At 33.8% G+C, this 21,982-nt stretch overlaps 1 protein-coding gene across 1 annotated transcript in view; it reads right to left on the reverse strand.

Moving 5' to 3' along the window:
* Positions 7,680–21,982, reverse strand: part of LOC109839410 (E3 ubiquitin-protein ligase ZNF645) — a 15,892-nt gene continuing 1,589 nt past the window's right edge. Inside the window, exons 2-4 of the mRNA XM_020407835.1 lie at positions 21,866–21,978; positions 17,160–17,218; positions 7,680–8,725 (exon numbers count right to left, since the gene is read on the reverse strand). Coding sequence (XP_020263424.1) covers positions 7,852–8,725; positions 17,160–17,218; positions 21,866–21,978 — 1,046 coding nt within the window. The 3' untranslated portion in view covers positions 7,680–7,851. The remainder of the gene's footprint in view (positions 8,726–17,159; positions 17,219–21,865; positions 21,979–21,982) is intronic.

Consider the following 21,982-nt stretch of genomic DNA (forward strand, 5'->3'; position numbering starts at 1 on the left):
ATGACCAAAAATCATTAGTTGTTAGTCATGAAATTATGAAATTATGAATTAGCGAAATTATTTGCCTATGAGTCGAAAGTAAAAATGGCCAAAAATCATTGGTTACAGCTCCTGAAGTCTTCAATTTTGACCTAAATTATTTGCTAATGAGTTTAAATGACAAAAATGGTCAAAAGTCATGGGTGTTAGTGAAATCGTGAATTTGAAGTCCTCAAAACTATCTGTCATTATGTCAAAATGACTAAATATGGATAAATTTCAAGGATTATAGCTCTAGAAAATCATAAATTTTGAACTTTGCCTAATTATTGGGCAGTAGCTCAAAATGAATAAATATAGATAAAACTGTGGGCTATAGCTCATGAAATCGTAAATTAGGAATGATAATTTATTTCACACCAGGTCAATGGAAAAAGTCCTTAGTTTATAGGTCATGAAATTATGAATTTATAACTTTGGTTAATTGTTTTATATTAGGTTGAAATGAACTAAAATAGACAAAACTGGAGTTTGTAGATCTAAAATCATGAATTTTGAATTCTGCTTAATTATTTACAATTTGGTCAAAATGAATGAAAATGAAAAAAAAATCGTGGGTTATAGCTCATAAATTTTGAAATTTTAACTCACCGTAATTAATTTCCATAAGGTTAAAGTGAAAAAAATAACAAAAATTATGGGTTTTAGCTCATGAAATCGTGAGTTTCAAACTCTACCTAAGTATTTGTCAAGGTCAAAATGAAAAAATACACAAAACTTATGGATAATAGTTCATGAAATTGTACATTTTTAATTCCACTAAATTACTTGCCACTGGATCAAGATGAACGAAAGATTAAAAAATCAGGGGTTATGGCTCATAAAAATCGTGACTTTTAGACTAATGTTAACATTTGCTATATGTTCAAAACAAAAAAGGACAAAAATTACAAGTTGTAGGTCATGAAATTATAATTTTCAACTCTATAAAACTTGTTGATGATGTGTCAAAATGAACAAAAATAGAGAAGATCATGGGTTATAGCACATGAAATTGTTAATTTGACCTCTACGTAATTATTTCCAATTGGATTGCCATGAACAAAAAATAAACAAAAGTCATGGGTCATAGTAATAAAAATTGTGAATTTTGAATTCTCTCCTAATTATTTGCAATTTGGTCAAAATGAATAAAAATGGACAAAAATTATTTATATAGTTCATGAAATTATGAATTTTAAACTCCGAAAAACTATTTAGCATCAGACCTAAACAAACAAAAATGGACAAAAACCATGGCTTATAGCCTATCATCATGAATTTGAACTCTACTTTTTTGATTGTTTGCGTCAAAGTGAACGAAAATCAATAAAATTTGTTTGTTATAGATCATGAAAATAATTAAATTTGACTTATGCGTAACTATTTCCTATTGGGTCAAAATGAAAGAAAATGGTCATAAACTTTGAACTCGACAAAATTATTTGTCGTTGTGTCTAAATAAACAAAAATGGACAAAAGTCATTGGTTACAATTCATGAAATCATAAATTTTTAACCCTATAAAATTATTTGCCTTTGGGTCGAGACGAATGAAAATGAATAAAAATTATAGGTTATAGCTCAGAAAAATCATAAATTTTTAGCTTTGCGTAATTAGTTGTCATTGGGTCGAGACAAAAATAATGAATAGAAAAATGCGGCTTGTAGCTTATGAAAATAATGAGTTTTAAATTCTACCTAATTATTTTCCACTAGGCCAAACCGAATAAAAAAGAACAAAAATTAAGGTTTATAGCTCATAAAATCATGATTTAAGGATTCAGCAATATTAGTTGTCATTAGGTTGAAATAAACGAAAATGAATAAAAAATATGGGTTATAGGTCATGAGATCATGAAATTTAAACTCCAAAAAATTGTCTGACGTTTGGTACAAATAAACAAAAATTTAGCTCTTCAAAAAATTGTCTGACGTATGGTACAAATAAACAAAAATCGACAAATCATAGATTAGCTCTAGAAAACCATGAATTTTGATCTCTCTACTTAATCATATGCCACTGGGTCGAAATGAAGAAACGTAGATGAAAATCAAGGTTCTCATGAAACCATGAATTTTGAACTTTATTAAATTATTTCACATTAGGCCAAAATGGAAAGAAAAAAGGACAAAACCTGTTGTTTATAGCTCATGAAATCATGAATTTTGAATTCTTGTTAATTATTTGGCATTAGGTCAAAATAAAAGAAAATGCATAAAATTTATGGTACCATAGTTTGTAGCTTGTGAAATTGTGAATTTTGAGCTCCTCTTAATTATTTGCACTTTGGTCGAAATGAATTAAAATGGATAAAACTCGTAGCTTATAGCTCATGAAATCATGAAATTTGGACTCCAGTAATTAACATGAAATCGTGAATTTTGACCTCCGATTAATTATTTGTCCTTAGGTAGAAAAGAATAAAAATTGACAAAAATTATGGGTATAGCTTATGAAATCATTAAATTTAAATTCTACTTAATTAATTTCCATAGGAATTGAAACGAACAAAAATTGACTAAAATAATCAGTTATAGTAGATGAATTCTTGAATTTTAAACTCCACTTATTTATTTGTTATTAGGTCAAACCAAATGAGAATGGATAAATTTTATGGTTTATATAACTCATGAAATCATGAACTTTAAACTCTACAAAATTATTTTTCATTGTATTGAAATGAATAAAAAAATAGACAATAATCTTGAGTTATAGCTCTTGAGATTGTAAATTTAAACTCTACATAATTATTTGCCATTGGATCGAGATGAATAAAAATGAATGAAAAGTGATTATTTGCAAATTTTGTCTGAATAAATGAAAATGAACAAAAATCGTTGGTTATAACTTATAAAATCATAAATTTTTAAATCCACAAAATTATTTACCATTGGTTTTAAACAAAGAAAAGGAGACAATAACCATAGGTTATAGGTCATAAAACCATTATTTTGAACTCAACTAAATTATCTTGCATGAATTTGAACTCCACTAAATTATTTTGCATTGGATTGAAATAAACAAAAATGGAAAAAATTCATAGATTATAGATCAAGAAAATTGTGAATTTTGAACTCTAACTTAATTACATCCATTGGGTTGAAACGATAAAAATAAAAAAGATAATGAGTTATAGACTATGAAATTATGAATTTCAAGCTCTACAAAATTATTTATCTTTTGTCAAAATGAACAAAAATAGATAAAAATTGTAGGTTACATAGCTCATGAAATCGTTTATTTTGAGCTCAACATAATTATTTGACATTGGGTCGAGACCTTTTCATAGTTATAGCTCACAAAAATGATGAATTTCAAATTTTACATAATTAGTTATTCTTGGGTCAAAACGAATAAAAATAAATAAATAATATGGATAATAGCACATGAAATTGTGAAATTCTACTCTCAAATTTGTATGCCAATGGATCAAAATGAACGAAAATGGACAAAAATTAGGGGTTATTGCTCTAGAAAATCATTCATTCCTAAATCTCCTTTATTATTTGCCCATTGGGTCGAAATAAAAAATAAAAAAAGATTGTCTATAGCTCATGGAATCTTGAATGTTGAACCCCAGTTAATTATTTGATGTTAGGTCAAAATGAAAAAAAAGGGGCAATAACCGTAGTTTATAGCTCATGAAATTTTGTAGAGTTTAAAATTCACAATAATCATAGTTAGTAGCTCATGACATTGTAAATTTTATCCTCTACTTAATTATTTATAATTTGGTCAAAGTGAATAAAAAATGGACAAAAATGTATTTGTTATAGCTCATGAATTGTGAATTTTAAACTCTACAAAATTTCTATTTGTCTAAATGAACAAAAATAGACAAAAATCATGGATATCTTATGAAAAATTGAAACATGATCTATGCATAATTATTTATCATTAGATCAAAATAAACAAAAATGAGCAAAAATCATGGCTTACAGCTCATAAATCGTGAACTTGAGCTTGGTTTAATTAATTGTCATTGTATCAAAATGAACAAAAATAGACAAAAATTGTGGGTTATAACTGTTTGGGTCTGAAATTGTTTTCTTCATTGTATAACTCATTACAACTTTGATCGTTATAACAACTTTAAAAAGATTGGTCTTTTTATAAGACCTTTACACAATGAAAATAAAAATTACAATCTCCTTCAAACAACACACGAATCCTATTTATTAGTCTCTGTTTGCGTAGGATCTTTGCATGTGTCGGGGTTTATCCGTGGACCGCCTACGGATCGGATCCGGTTGACAGAATAATTGATCAGAGCTCCTACTTTACCAAGGAAGTATTCACTAAAGTACTGATATCGACCAAGCGAAATCAGTACTCTTCTCGGGATTAAGACCAAGTATAATCTCAAGGAAAGGGGGACGAGGCTTCAGATCCTTCGAAAGACTCCTTCTTTATGCCGAAGTTCGTCAGGATCTAGCTAGCCTCCTCTAAAATTTGTGCTCGCTTGCTCGCTTGCTCTCTAACTCGGCAGCACCTCCTCGTCTTGATAATAATTCGCCCCCGTAAGATGGAGGTCTTAGGCTTATATTTATAGGGTATTTTGATAAGAATGAATGATTTGATCCTATCTTTAGTTAATAACGGTCTAATCATATTTATGGATGATATTCAAGCAGTTGAGACACTCGGGAACAAACAAATCCCGAGAAAACAACAAAAAACCTATCAAAAACGCTTTTGAGGATCAAGACTGCGCGGTAGGTCCTGCTAACCCGCGGAGGATGCGGGTCAGCTACTGCTAACCCACGTTGGCACGAGACAGCTGCTGATGTCCTGCGTTGGCGTGGGAAATTTGGCCTTGGCTGAACTCTTTGACACTTTACGATTTTCCGGGACTTGTATTTTCTGTTGTTTTACGTATCTGGTCGTCCTGTTGACTTGTACGCTTCGCTAACTTGCTTCATGCGCTCGTTAGCTTCTTTACGGCACTTGAAACTGAACGACAAGTGTGGCGGGCATTTGGAACTGGCCGACAAGCCGCGGGCCACTCGGATAATCCTTCTTGACTCGGATGATGGCGTTCATCGGCTTCTCTTCGTCTCGAGCTGCGTGCGGGCACCTATAGGCATTTTTAGATACCTATAATAATTTACAAAAAATCATGGCTTATAGCTCATGAAATCATAAAATTTGAATTCTGTAAAGTATTTTTCGTTGTGTCAAAATGAATGAAAATAGGCAAAAATTATTGGTTATAACTCATGAAATCATAAATTTAGAACTTTGCCTAACTATTTAGCTATGTGTCGAAAAGAGCGAAAATGAACAAAAATTATGCTAATAACTCATGAAATTATGAATTTTGAACTCCACTTAATTATTTATCATTAGGTCAAAATAAATGAAAATGAATAAAAATTGTGGGTTATAACTCTTGAAAACATAAGTTTGGAATTCTACATAATTATTTGCTATTTGGTCGAGAAGAAGAAAATTGAAAAAAGTTAGTGGGTTAACTTGTGAAAATCATGAATTTTGAGCTTCGTTTAATTATTTTCCATTGGTATAAATGAACAAAGATAAACAAAAAATCATGGGCTATATAATGAAATAGTGAATTTGTAACTCTGCATAATTATTTGTCATTTGGTCAAAATGAACAAAAATTGTGGGTTATAGCTTTGAAATCATGAATTTTGAACTTTACATAATGGTTTGGCATGGATCAAAATGAACGAAAATGAAAGAAAATCATGGGTTAGCTCATAAAATTGTAATTTTTTGAACTCTGTAAAATTATTTATCTTTGGATCAAAATAAATAAAAATTGACAACAATCATGGTCTATGGCTCACGAAATCGTCGAATTTGAGCTCCCTCTAATTAGTTGTCACAAGGTCGAAACGATCTAAAATGGAAAAAAAATTGTGGATTATAGCTCATGAAATCGTGAATTTTGAACTCTACTTAATTTTTTTGAATTCTGAATAAAAAATTATAAAAATCGTTAATTCTGGAGTACATAAACCCGGGCCAAGTCTGGGCTCCGGGCCGGGCCCGGGCCGGCTCTTTGGTGCCCGGCCCGGCCTGGAATAGTGAATTTTTTATATTTTTTATAAGTATTATATATGTATAATAGATGTATATATAAATATATATAATATGTATAATATATGTATATATAATATATTTTTATATATGTATAATATATGTATATATATAATATATGTATATATAATATATTTCTATATATGTATAATATGTCATATGTGTGTATATATATACTCTCTCTTATATAAGTATATATAAGTATACACTCTCTTATATATGTATAATATATGTGTGTATATATATATATATATATACTAATATACTCTCTCTCTCTCTCTCTCTTAGTATATATAAGTATACTCTCTCTTATATATGTATACTCCCTCTTATATAAGTATACTCTCTCTTATATATGTATAATGTGTGTGTGTGTGTGTGTGTATACTGTCTCTCTTAGTATATAAGTATATATAAGTATAGTATATTACAACGGTTACTTCTTCCCCATTGGCCTAACGGGCAACGGCTACTTATGCGATTCTCTCTCTCTCAAGTTATAACTTATAAATATATACAATATATTTAAACTAATTTTTAGTATTTTTTTATCAAAAAAATAAAGAAAAGAAAAGAAATTAAAAAAAACCTAGTTGGGATGTACTTATCTATTGTGATGCGATGAATTTCAAAATAAATTTATACTTATAATTTGTAAATGATTTATTAATTATTAATAAAGAATTTATTTTTATAATTTTTTATTTGTAATTTATGTCATTTTAAGTGATTAATAAAATTATTATTTTTTTATTAATTTTTTATCTTTTTTTTATAATTTAAAATTTAAATAAAATTAAAAAAATTTGATAAAAAAAATAAAAAAAAGAAAGTAAATCGGGCCGGCCCGGACCCAGCCCGGGGTACCCGGGTCCGAGTCCGGGCTCCGATTTTGCCCGGCCCGGGCCGAGCCGGGCCGGCTCGGCCCGGATGGACAGGCCTACGTATACTCAATCAAAAGTGAGAATTTAAAAAATAAGAGAGAGAGAGAGAGAGAGAGAGAGAGAGAGAGAGAGAGAATGTTACTAAATAGGAGTAAAGATTTTATTAGTAACATCCACATAGAAAGAGGTGGTCTATATCATTGAAGGGTGGTTGAAGGGCTCGTTTATAAATTTTCTCATTTTTATCTTTGGGTATAAACCACCCTTTCCTGTAAATATGGCTCTCCTAAGATCCTTAGTGACTAAACAGGGCCACACGGGTCAGCTATGAGATACCCATTTAATAAATTGTTCGATTCGATTATTAAACGGGTCAGATCATAATTGACCTAACCCAACCCGTTCGCAACTCGATTATTAAACATGTCAGATCATAATTGACCCAACCCAACCCGTTTGCCACCCCTGAGTTACTGCTAACTTTACAACAACTAATGAACTTTTCAGGGTTTTTACAATACTTAGAAACTTTTCAAGGTTTTAGCGAACCCAGTTTTCCCGGATCGAGGTCGATCGTGTTTTGATGAGTTAGACAGAGCAGGCACATTCATTGTGACTTGACTTAGTTTCGCTCACAATCTAAAAGCAAGCCTTTTTTTCCTTTGCAATCGTATCAAATAGATCGAATTTAGACGAAACGGCACCGCATCAAGAAAAAACTTGGAAGCCCGGCGAACCACAAGATCAACCTTAACGGTTCACAGCAAAGACACTGAAAAGAACCATAGACGAGCAAGCTGAGCTAAAAAGATAGACACGGTCCAACCACTACCAAAACGAAAATATTATTCGAGACCAACAATAAAACCTAGCCATTCTCTCAACCAAATCCTGGGGGGAAATCTCTGTTCCTATTAATCTGCTGTTGTTGCTGATGAGCTAAGGCTGGTGGCGGCGTAAGAGGCAGGGGCGGTGGTGGCTGCTGATCCGACTCTTTACCTTGAATCTGAGGATTTATAGTCATCCCTTCTCCTTGCAGAAACTGAGGGTTATTCATGTGTAGAGGTTGCAGAGGAACGCTCATAAACCCCATCGCCCATTGTTGAGATAAATTGTTCGGAAAACCTCCTATTGCCGAGGGAGACGGTTGAACGCCTAGTACAGAACCCTGATTTGAATCTTGAGGTACATTGTAAAGAGGCTGAGATCCATCGGTTGGAAATTGAACAGGATAAGGCAAAGGGTAGTTCATAGGAAACTGGTCAGGGTTTTGCTGAAAAGGGGGGAGAGTAGGGGGTTGAGGAAACCAATTTTGAGGTTGGTTTTCTGCAGGAAAATCGCTAGTCTGCGTCTGTTGCTGATTTTGGAATTGTGGCGGGTTTGGTTGTAGCTGAGGCCTCGGCGATGGATCTCTTGACTGATGGCGGCGGGCCCTTTCTTCCCGATCTTGGTCTTGGGAGTTTGCGCTCGGTGAGAAGGCTGATGGCTTGGGAGGAGCTCGGGCAGTGGAAACCTCTGGCTGCTGGGATTGTTTCTGAGCATCAGTTGATGAGGGTTTGGCGGTGTTGAGGGCATTGTTGTCGTTGGCTTCCTCCTTCTCTATGTTTGGGCGTATAAGGTCAGCATGAGCCTCATTGATATGTGCCTCGAGGTCAGATCTCCTGAGAAAAGATTTGAGACAGTGTGGAGCACCACATATGTAGATCCCCTCCATAAGTTTAATTGTCTGAATTTTCTGAATGCGCTCGTCACAGCTGAACAAAATAGAACAGAAGAATAAATAACAACAATAAAAAAATTTTGAAGAAGAAATGGAACATCGAGACCAATATCATGATATAATAAGCTTGCAGCATAATTTTTGGATTCACTATCTTTTATGATATATCTCTTCCAAGGTAAGTGCTTAAAGTAAACATTAAATTATTCAAAATAAGATAGAAGGCTATTTGTGCATTAAACACAATGCCAAAACCTAATTTTGCTTAACTAAATTCTCATTATGTACTGAAGTATGTCTCTACGTCAACTTGATTGCATATCAATTAGGTCACTACCACAAGATGGATGGTATCCATGTATGATGGAAAAAAAAGCCTAACAAAACATTTCCTGTATAAATGTTAACTAAAGATCAGATTTTCCTGAGTCGAATAATCTGTGACAGGGAAATTTCAAGCTTTACTAATCATATTCAGGATAGTAGTCAGATAAAAGAATTTAAAAATAGTATGACCAAAAGATTAAAACCAAAGCGCAAAGATTAGAAAAAGATGACCAGGAAAAAAAATGAAGATTACAGTTCAAAAGAAATGACTTGGGACAAGACATATGATACTTAGTAGACATGTGATACTTAGGTGTATAAAATTGCGTGCAACAAGGGCAGCAAGAATGCTAAAAGAAAAGTTGAAAAGAATTGGAATGACTGGGTATCTTTTTAAAAATTTCTGCAAACCAACTGAAACAGAAAGTAATACTGAAACGGATTTCATTGAACTTGTTAAAGTTCTAAAGATGAAGAGGTCAAAGATGCACTTTCCACAGAAAAAGGACATCCTCACGTCCCCTCATATTATGAACTAAGAAATATACAGACTATGCGTCTAGCTATTTAACAATTTATTTCTGAAGGGGTAAAATGCAGCTCCAGTCAAGTTGTTCCAAAGAAGAACATGGATTTCCAGATCTCCCAGACAACTGTTAGTGTTTGGGGCCCTTACAGCTGTGATTGAAGAATTTGAAAATAAAGACAGCAGAACACATCGAAGAAAGTTTCCCCTTATAACATGCAATTTTAAGAATTTGAAAATAAAGACTTCCTTTGCAGCATGTGATTTTAAAAGTTTAGAAAATAAAGACAGAAGAACTCATAGAAGAAAATTTTCCCTTATAGCGTGTGATTTTAAGAATTTGACAATAAAGACTTCCTTTTGTAGCATGTGATTTTAAGAATTTTAAAAATAAAGACAGAACTCAGAAGAAAATTGTACATTCCTCCTACGGGGCAAGGTTCTAAATGCCGAATGTCAGGTTCATGTCAGACGGCTGAAATCCATGTCGGACAGCGAAAATCGGGGATATACCGAGGGACATAGACTAAATATCGGATTGCCATATCGAGTGGTGCACATATGTATAATATCATGTCCTAATTGTAATTTAAGCATTCCTAAATTTAATATAAGCATACTTCATAAATTCTAGAGGTAGCGCCGACGATGGGTGGATTCCAACGTCGCAGGGATTCTACTTCTTCGTCTGCTCGAGGTCCTTAGATGAGTCATCGACCACCCTCTTTCCTTTATCCCGACGACGAGATACCCTGCCGCCCTCGGGTTCGGTTGGGGTTCGGATTTCAGGGCGCAACGGGAGATGGACGACAGGGGGGAGAGATGGAGGTGGGGGAAGGGCGTCGTCGTTCACGAAAGGAGTGATCAGTTCCCAAGTCCGTTGTAGCCCTAATTTTTCTTTTTTCTTTCTATCGGGTTCATAAGAAACTCTTAAACATGAGAACGAGTCAAACAGATTTGGGTTTCTATCACTAAACCCAAACCCGATAACAAAAAACAGATCTAAAAAAAGGCCATATCAGCCGATTTTTAAGGCTGAAAAATCGGTCGATATGCCCGATATGGCCCCGATATTTCCGATTTGACCCTGAAAACCAACATACGAGTTGAAAACGCCCATGTCGGGTCGCTCAAGCCCTCAAACCGACATATCGGCCGACATTTAAAACCTTGCTATAGGGGGCAATTTTCGCATGAACCTTCTTGTATTAAAATAGAGTGAAGACTCGATATTCTGTCACCAAGACAAGAGGTAGAAACTCACTAGGTCATGTACTCTGCCAGAGAACTAAAAAATGATATTGGGATCCATACATCTGAAGGACCAATCTCTAAGGGAAAACAAGAAATTATTGCTGAAAAAAACTCTTTATATAACTCATTATTTCGCATCATGTAACATAACTGACCTTAAGAGAAAGTAAGAAATTTTAATTGCCTTATGAAATCCAAGAACTTACTTCATTTTGTCAATCAATCATTCAATTCACCTTGGTTCTTCGCCACCACCTTGGAGGAAGGTAATAACACCTGACACCACTTCCTCCAAGGTGGGTATGCCCCTGGCGTTAGAGACCATCTCTCTCCTCAATTAGTTGAATTTTCTTCAGAAATAAAAACTTTAACAGTATAATTATAAAGTGATGACATACTCCTCAGTCTCAATAACAACAGAAAGAAAGTAATAAGATATTTAAACTCCAGTAAGGACATCCGGTCTTTCCAAAACATTTGCATAGGATCGGAGTAAGCAAAACAGGGGGTCTACAGGACTGCAACGAGATCAACATTCTCCTTGCTGAAATTGGAGTCCAGATTTCCCAAGATGCAAAGGATAAATCGTTCATATAAGTTCCCATCCATATTTTTTAAGATGAAACCGGGTGCAGTTATGATGGAAAATCCGGCCACTTTGATTACTTGATTGCCTATTCATGAGGATCATGGCAGAGGCTCCGTCCAAAAGGAGGCTCTCAAATATGATGCCTTCAATACCTATCTAGACCCAATCCAAAAGTTTGAGATTCTCGATTGTGCAAACTTTGGCAACTATTCGAACTTGATCGGAATGTGAAAGGAGCACGCAGATTGTGAAGTCTTTAATAGCTCTCCACAACCATGTTTGGATATGATTGAGGCTAAATGAACCTCAGACGGTGTTGTAAGGCCTCGATAGAGCTTCATTGGAGGAAAGGAATCATTGATGGCTTGATGGACTGACAGCATAATGTATCGGAAGCCAATCAGAAGAAATCTGACGATAAGGATAATAAAGCAAATCTCAAGAGCTCATCAGAGGTCGTTATAGGGGTTTTAGCTAAGTTGCATGGAAACGGGCACGGGTACTGGTACGGGTGCGGGTACGGGTAGGGGACACGGCAAAACTGTAAAATGTTGGGTACGGGGACACGACTACATATATATATATTGAATTAATAATGTACATGAGATAATTTTTTCCGCTTCATGTGTCATTAGAATTAAAATTTCGATCACATTTTTGAGTTTATTTTTATCATATTGATTATCGTGAATTGTAAACTACTCATTTTTTTACTAGACATCTAAACGACCCATTAACTATATAGTTTTGAACTTGGGTATGGACTGAAACGAACCCGACCCGTATCCCATTAGTTTCAAAAGACGGATGTGAAGTGTAAGCTCTACGTCCAGGAACTCTTTGACTAAGTGTTTTAAATTAACACATATATCGTATAATTGAGTACATGTTGTAATAAATGCATGCATATATTCAAGAAGTGTCCATGAAGTTTGGATACGGGAAAGTGTCGGGTACCTGTCCGGTACGGGTACGGCTTCAATAATGAAGTACCCGGGTAACATAGGGTTTTAGTCAGATTAGAAGGGAACATCATTGGAAAGCAGTGGAGGGCTCGAGTGCATCAGCGAGGTGTTGGCATCATCAAAAAATGATGGGGAAGGCTGGTCGGTGAGTCGCCATTTGCGTGAACAGTAAAAACAGGAACAACAGGTTACTGATTGCAAACAGTACCTACCACACAAAACACATTTGGGCTTGTATTTGGAGATGGGAAATGGAGGGTTGTGATTTGATGAAAAGTTTAAATGAATGGCAAAGATTTAAGGCAAGGAAATTTAAGATAAGTGGGGTTTTAAGAGAATAGGCTTTAGAAAAATCTCGATCACAAGTTCAAATCACTCACCCACGTCCATATTTTAAATGCTTCAAATAAGAACCTTTACAAACATCTCTCCCGCCTACAAATTCTCAAACACTAAACTGGCCCTTTTTTCTCCATCTCATCATCGATTATCACCTTCACACTTCCTCCTCTTCTCAATCCTCAATAAGTCGGGATTTAATGACTACGGTGCACAAGATTAGGTCTAAAAATCTCCATTTGTTTAAATTTTGAAATTGATAGAGAACGAATTAAAAATTTGCAGGTCGAGAGTGGACTGTAAGGCATGCGACATAGCTATGTGAAGACCACGTTGAGTTCCCTCGCGACAGCAATGGGTTAAATCACTTCGTAACAGTTCAATTTGTAGAATTACTATTTTTTCACAGCAAACCATTTAGATTCAGATCATCTAAAGTTTTCAGGTTCTTCAGGAGTTTTATTTCCAATGTATGTTTCTTACTAATTTTTGGCATCGTTAGAGCATCTTCAAAGAAAATAATTTAGAAAAGAACCCAATGTTTTATTCTCAAAATTACTACTTCAAGTGAATCATACTCTTCACTATATCTTAAGTGATTTGAAGTAGAAATCCTCTGTATTTTCATTGTGGCATTATGCACATTGTTTGTTCTTTCAGTCCTCATTTACACAAATACCTTTAAACGAAGTGTACACATCACGGGCTTTATTTTCATTTCTATCAAACCCCATATGGTGAGCATTGGCACAATGGTAAACTTGTTGCGTTGTGATTTGAAGATCACGAGTTCAAATATTAGAAACAATATCTCCCTACACAAGGGTAATGCTGCATACATCTGACCCTCTCCAAAGCCCATAATGGTGAGAGCTATGTTGCATGGGTACACGTACGAGTACGAGTACTGGACATGGCAAAATTGTAAAATATAGGATACGAGGACAAGACTATAAACATATTAATATCACATATGTTATATATTGGAATTAATAATTTATATGAGAATAAGGATGAGAATCAAAATTCCTATGACATTTTGACGTCTCTTTTATTATGTGTTTATATATTGGAAAATCACTAGTTTTTAAACTAGACATCCATACGACCTTTTAAAATCATAATTCGAACTTCTACTATGTCCAATGAGTTTCAGTAAGTAGATGTGAAGTGTAAAATATACGTCCAAAAACTATATGACAAGTGTTTTAAATTAAAACATGTATTGCATAATTGAGAACACGCCCGAATAAACGTATGCATATATGCAAGAAGTGTCCAAGGAGTTGGGGTATGGGTAATGTCGGGTACGTCTACGGCTTCATATTAAAAGTACCCGTGTAACATAAGGTAGGAGCCTCGTGCACTAGGCTACCCTTTATTTCTATCAAACCCCAAAATAGAAAATTATTAGCTACTTTTGAACAGGTGATTTGCACTTAAATACCTCAAAGCTAAACTCATTTTTAACTTTTCTACCCCAAGTCAACATTTAACTTTGATACCTGACGTTTTTTATGCAAAAAAGATACCACAATAATATTTTTTACACACCTATTTATATTAAAAAAGATACGACAATTACAAAAGATACGACAATGATTTTTTTTTTTTTTAATTTCGCACAAATATGTATTGTGTCAGGCACACATCGAGTGCAATGGAGTAGTGGCATCAAATATTACTAAAACAAAAAAGATTATAGTAAATTCTAAAACCTTTTGATTGATAGTCCACAATTATCTACATTACTTATCCAACTTCAATTCATACTCATGCTGAGCATATTCAACCCTAAGAACATGAGGAAGACTAGGAGTCTAGGACATGGATGAAAACCTATTTGGCTATTTCTAACGTCCCAGAAAAACGAATAGAAAACCAACCACTCTCACCCATCCAACTATCTAAAAGCACACATTCTGTTGTTTGCTAATAGCTAAAGCTAGATTCGAGATCGAAACAGATCCAAATTTTCTAAACAATAGCTATTCATCATTATCAACTATTATTGATTACATTTTACATTGCATGTACACAGGTGCGCATACAGTTATGGCAAATTTGTTAAAAGGTAGAGTACAGCTACGTTTTATCGGGGATAGCGAATATCGGATATCGGGGATAAATAGTATTTATCGGAGTGACATTACCATGATGATATACATAATATAATATTCTAAAATATAATATAACCATACTTAATGAAATATAAACATACCAAAATGTAAATAATTATGTTTAGTATCACTAACCAATGGTAGAAACTCAGGGCGGGTTGAGCTTGAAGTGCATTGAATAGGTACTCATTACCCGAAATAGAAACTCAAATCAAAGGCCAATAATTTCAAATTTTTGGCCGATAACATCGGCCAATAACTCACTTTATCGCCGTATTATCGGCGATAAACATCTAAAAACAACAACCGATTTAGAATCAAATTTATCATAGCGGAAGACCCCCAAAACCGATAAATCGCCAATAATATCGGTTTATCGGCCGATAAGTAAAACATTGTATGTATGTATGTGTGTGTGTGTATAGTTAGGTTACTATTAATAGTATCCAAGATGTGGATACTATCAACTCATCAATACAATTTGAATCTCCAAATTGAAATTTGTACTATGGGACACGCATAGACTACCTAAAAACAAAATATTGAATGCTTACATCGTGTCTCGAATCATGAATCAATGGACCAAAGATTAAGCAACTTTGTGAAAATTTTGAAATGTTGATTGTCATGGCATATGACACATGCTAAAACATAGTGAAACTTTTCAAAATTTTATTTCTAGATACTAGATAGTTAATGCATAGTAGACCACGACCGAAGTATAGATCTTCAATTTGAAAATCCAAATTGTCAAAATGAATTAATAGTATCCACATCTTGGATACTATTGATAGTAGCCTAGCTCAATTCATATAATAATGAGAGAGGTTAATGGATATCATGTCATATGGGGGGATTCCCTCATATATAAATACAATAATGTGGCATAATCTCAACCAAGTGTTGCAAAACGGATTCTCTTTTCGCTTTATCTTGGTTTAAATTGGAACAGGTCATCTGAGAATATCCCCTCAATTGACAAGTTATTCTTTTGTGTGTGTGTTGCAATTAATATTTTACATAAGATCAATATTGTTTTTTACATTCACGTGTTATGAGAATAAAATTCTCTATAACATTTTTATGTATTTTAAGTATGTATGTTATAAATAGCAAAACAGTTTGTTTTTTAACTTGATACACAAATAACCCTCTTAAATCATAGATTTGAAATAAGTATGATGACAAGTTTCAAAAAGTGAATGTGAACTGTACGATATGCATTCAAGAAGTATACAATGCGCGTTTCAAAGTAGAACATATACTGTATAATTGAGTACACATCTGAATAAATGTATGCATGTATATTCAAGGAGTGTCAGTGGCCAGTACAGGTTCAACAAGTGTAGGGTATTTTGTCCATGCAACATAGGATTTACATCTAACTATCCACCAAAGTCCTCTCAAAGTCAAAGATATGTTCTGATAAAAGGGACTACCATTGATCATGGTCAGAGGGTACAAGAAGTGTATGCAGGGTGCAAAAATTACTTTCTTATGGCAATTGTCTAGCCATTCCACTGCAAAAATGCCAGCAGCACTAACTGATATATGAGTAAAAGGAACCTGCACCGCCATACTCCATAACAATATACTATTATAACAACTCAGCACACTCCGCACATCCATATGAGATCTTCACTGTGTCAAGGGGTAACTTTTTCCAGTTGATGTGTTGCATACAAAGAGTAACAGTCTATGGCAAGTGTAGAACTCAAAAAATAAATAAAATGCTCGTACTAGACACTGGGAACATGGTAACGACAACTATGTCTTTGGTTATTTAGTCAAAATAAATTTCTACGCTAAAAAGAAAATTCTTAACGTTCTGTACTCTCTCTTTAGCATCACAACCTAACGGTCTGTACTCTCTTTAGCATCACAAGGCACATTGGGGTTATATCCAATACATTAAAAAATGTGTCTAATTTTCACAATTTGTACAAGGTAAAATTCCAACAGAAACGAGGAAACCGTATCTTGCCACTAGCTCAATCATCACACATGAACTACTATTTGAGATAAAAAATTAACTCTCACACATCATGGCTAAACAATCATTATCAAGCTCAGGATCAGAAGCAGAATATGAAATTTTGAAACATGTCAAAGTATAATATTAAATTGACTATTAGTAACCATTTAGCCTACTTGATCAAGTATTTAAAGTGGATAATGAAATAATAATTTGTCATATTAGATTAATCTTGATTAACGATTTACTAGTGACAGTAACACAAGTTCTTCCACAATCTAACAGTCTTATAAGATAAGCAGAGCATCTATCAGTTAAGGTTGCAAACAAACTTTTCATTCCAACAGTTCAAAAAATGATGGAGAATGCTTACATATGGCAACTAGAATCAGTCCTCGCACATGCCAGACAGAAAGCGTGTTCACAAGGCACCTGAAAAGAATAAGAAGAAGTTATAAAAGAATAAAAGTTAATGCTCAACAGATAGAAAACAAATTATATGTACTTTATAATTAATTCAACTTTTAATATCAAAATGTATCTAGAAAGACAGCCACCAAACACCCAATAGAGTAGAGAAAGGCCCCAGTACTGAGATTATTTTCTGTCAGTTAAACCATAGTAACAACTCGAGAAGATTCACGAAAAATTGAAGGTACACGTCACATAAGAGTTTTTACAGTCAAAAAAATTTAGCTGATAGCATATGCAGGAAGGGAAGACATTTTATCTAAGACTTTCCACCTAAAAGCACACACATTTCAAATATTAAGGCTAACATGCAAGAGAAATCAAATAAAATCAAGTTAATATGCATAGATAACAAAAGAGCAGTGCTTGTGGAGTATCACTAGATATTAACACACTTAAAGACTGCGATATAATGTAAGTAATTTAGTAAGCAGACCAAACACAACTAAGCACTTGCTGGTTTAGAAGAAACCAACATCCACAGGCTTCAACTACAAATTTCTTTAAATTGTGGAATACATAGATGGTGTATTTATCATTTCATCATTGACTTTTGTTTATATATTTCCAATATCACAACTATATCCAATGTCCTATAAAATCTAAAATAAATCTAATCTAGACTTTTGTGCTTGAAATTAACCCTAAGTTACTCCATAAAATCTGAAGATTATAAAACCAATGCAAAACAAATAACAAGATTGTTGAAAAAACTAAGTTTGAAATTATTTAAAACTCAAGTTCGAGGCTAACTTAAATCCAACATTAACTAAGGGCCTAAGGCTAACTGGACTTATGACTGTGTTCTTGATAAAACCAACACCTCCATCAACCTCCTTTACCATTGGACTACATAAATCTGTTGGCATCCAAAGCAGTCTCCTAGCTATTGATTAAATGAGCTTCTAGTGCATATGTATAAAATATGAGATCCACTTTTCAACTAAGCACAATAAACCCTACCCAAAAAATCAGAGTAAACTCACATAATACCATTGTCATGGCATCATAATTTCTATTCTACTAGAGATTTTCATGTGCAGGGCATAGACACATACACGCTAATGACGCTATATAAAGGGTTAATATAAACCTTCACATACATTTAATAAAAGGGAAACACTAAATCTCCCTAGGCCTAAGTAAAGGGAGAATCAACAAGTCTAATGGAAAGGATGAAGCTTGATTCAAATGTTCACAATTCAATTGCCTCCTCACATCAGTTCTAAAATCAGTGGAATAGAACTAGATTCAAATGCGCACAAGTCAATTGCCTCCTCACATCAGTTCTAAAATCAGTGAAATTGCCAGTGAAAATGTATCTGACACGTGAATAAGGCAATGTTTTAAATATCGGCCGCCATGTCGGACATGGCGGCCGATATTGCGGATTCGGAGCCTAGCCGCCACGAAATTGTTGAATTTAATGCGTATGGCGTTTTTGAAGTCATGTCGGGGACATGTCGGAAAATAGCGGATATATCGGGCGGCATTTCGGCCATCAAATATCGGCCAAAATTCAGAAATATCAGTTTCACATTGACATGTTGAAATCATATGATTTGCAATATCTTTCACCTTCTATTTATGTAAAGTTTCACATTGTTTCCTATCCACTACCCATATGGGTGCTTGCTGTAAGTTTTAATTACTTGTTATTGCATGTGTTTTCTTTATAATGGAAGGCTATAAGAACACATGAATTTATTTGTATTAGTTGCACATATACTTCGGTTTTTTTCTTGTTTGGAGAAATGACAGATATATAATAAAAATCCTGCAATTGTTAGTCGATGCAGTTAAGTAGTTTAGAATAGCAATTACGAGTTTAATTTTTAATTTCAGTAGAATTTTCTTTTTGTTCCTACTAGTATAATGCACGCTTTTTGTATGTGAACATTTTTTTTTTGTAAGCTTTTTCTTTGAGTGTAAAATTATGAAGTGACTTTTATAATAACATAAATTCTTAAATTAAACAATTAATAAATCTTTACATTAATAAATAAAGTTGTGTATAAAGAATTGTATTAGTAATTTTTATATTCTGGATAATTATTATACTTTAATAAGAATTGTCTAAACATATGCAGTTAAGCTGTTCTAGTGTCTATTTGGTTTTCTATGCAAAAGCAAAAACTTGGTGGTTGCTTGTGAAAATGAAGACCCTTCTCATATGTACTTTTTCATATGTTTAGACAATATAATTATCAAGTATGTGAAGATTCCATTTATGATATTATATCAACCTATCCATATGGCAATCCGATATTTTTTTCATGTCCCCCGATATATCCCCGATTTCCGCTATCCGACATGAATTTTGGCCGAGCGACATGAACCCGACATCCGATATTTAAAACCTTGGAATAAGGGCCATACAATAGCTCTTCTTGGACAAATACTCTAATTCTTACTTCCTACATTCAAATTAGAGCTCAAAGTTTTCTTCTTCGACAAACACTCAATGAAAATCCTAAAAGCTTGATTCCAATTCTCACAATTCTGTCATCAAAATTGCAACTCTTTAGTTTTCATCACACTATAATGAATAGGATAACTTGCGTCCTCACATCAGTTCTAAAATCAATGAAATTATTAGTAAAAAGGTATCTGACACATAAATAAAAAACCATGCACTAGCTCTTCTTAGCCAAATACTGTACTTCCTACTTCCTACATTCAAATTGGTGTAGAAATATCTCTTCTTCAATGAATACTCAACAAAAACCCTACAAACTTGATCCCACTCTCATAATGCTGTCACCAAAATCACAACTTTTTAATTCTCAACACTATAAATAAGAGGATAACTTGCTTCCTTGAGTGAATTCTGAGATATATGATATTATCAATAAAAAAGCATGTTCTGCATACATAAAGGACAGATGATGGTTCTTCTCAGACAACTTCTTACTTCTACATTCAAAATAAAGTAGAAAATTTTCTGCTTCGAGAGACACTCAGCCCAAACCCTAAAAACTTTAATCCAATTCTTATCATTCTATAACCAAAATTGCAACTTATTAATTCTCAGCACGCTATAAAGAATACTAGAATAGGATTAACTTGCTTTCTCGTGTAAGTCCTGAAGTCAATGATATTACCAGTAAAAATGCATTTGATGCATAATAAAGCACAGAAAATACTTCTTAGACCAATTCTTTACTTCTTACTTCCTACATTCAAATTAAAGTCAAAAGTTCCCTTCTTCAACAAATACTTGACTCCAAAACCCACAACTCCACTATCAAAAACACAACTTTGAGTTCCCAGAACACCAACAAAGAACAGTTCAAGAGCTAGGGCCAAATGTTTTCTTACGATTCGGTCACTGATGGCAATAAAAAATGCAGTGGACACATTAGCAGTAAATTCTAAAAAAATCTATGGTACTATCACTAAAGATGGTCATTCTTTGACAAATACTCAAGTTCTTACTTCCGACATTCAAATTATAACCAAAAGATTTCCTCTTTAACAAATCCTCAACAAAATCTTAATGATATAGGATACCAATTTTCACAATTCTACTATCAAAATCACAACTTCCAATTATCCGAACACTAGAAAAAAGAGAACTTGTTTCCTTACATCAGTTCTAAAGTCAATGAAATTATCACTAAAATGTATCTGATACGCAAATAAAGCACAAACAATGGTCATTCTTTGACAAAAACTCAACTTTGGGTTTTCTTCTTTAACAAAATCCCACCGAGAAAACCCAAAAAAAAAAGCTAGGGTTAGAGATTTTAACTTACGAGTCGGAACTTCTCTTCTTAAACAAACACTCAACAAAAATCCCTAAAAGCTTGATCCTAATTCTCACTATTCTACCATCAAAATCGCAACTTGTAATTCTCTGCCACAATAAAATATATGATAACTTGCTTCTTCACATCAAGTTCTAAACTCAATGAAATTACAAATCAACGTATCTGATGCATATATAAAACACAAAAAATCGTCCTTTTTTACTTCCTACATTCAAATTATAACCAAAAGCTTTCCTATTTAACAAATACTCAACAAAATCCTAAAGCTATAGGATACCAATTCTCACAATTCTACTATCAAAATCACAATTTTCAATTGAACACTACACAGAATAGAATAACTTGTTTCCTTACATCAATTCTAAAATCAATGAAATTATCACTAAAGATGGATCTGATACGCAAATAAAGCACAAACAATGGTCATTCTTTGGCAAAAACTCGGAAGTTTTTGTTTTCCTCTTTAACAAATACCCAACGAGAAAAGCCAAAAAAAAAATCTAAGGTTAATTATTTAACTTACGAGTCCGAACTTCTCCTCTTAAACAAACACTCCACAAAAACCCTAAAAGCTTGATTCTAATTCTCACGATTCTACCATCAAAATCGCAACTTTTAATTCTCCGCCACTATAAAGTATACGACAATTTGCTTCCTCACATCAAGCTCTAAACTCAATGAAATTATCAAATTAAATGTATCTGCTGCATAAATAAGGCACAACAAGTCGTCCTTTCTACTTCCACATTCAAACCATAACCGAAACCTTTCCTCTTTAACAAATACACATCCAACGAAAAAACCCTGAGAATCTAGGGTTAGAGAAATTACTTACGAGACGACCGTAGATTGCGATGGGGAAATCGCATCGCACGCAGAAGTGGACGCGCTCTCCGTGGTGGCGGCGATTCCTGCGGCCGACGGAGCGGACGGCGGAGGCGGTGACGGCTCC

This window comes from Asparagus officinalis, chromosome 4, assembly GCF_001876935.1.
Source record: "Asparagus officinalis chromosome 4, Aspof.V1, whole genome shotgun sequence".
Taxonomy (NCBI): Eukaryota; Viridiplantae; Streptophyta; class Magnoliopsida; order Asparagales; family Asparagaceae; genus Asparagus; species Asparagus officinalis.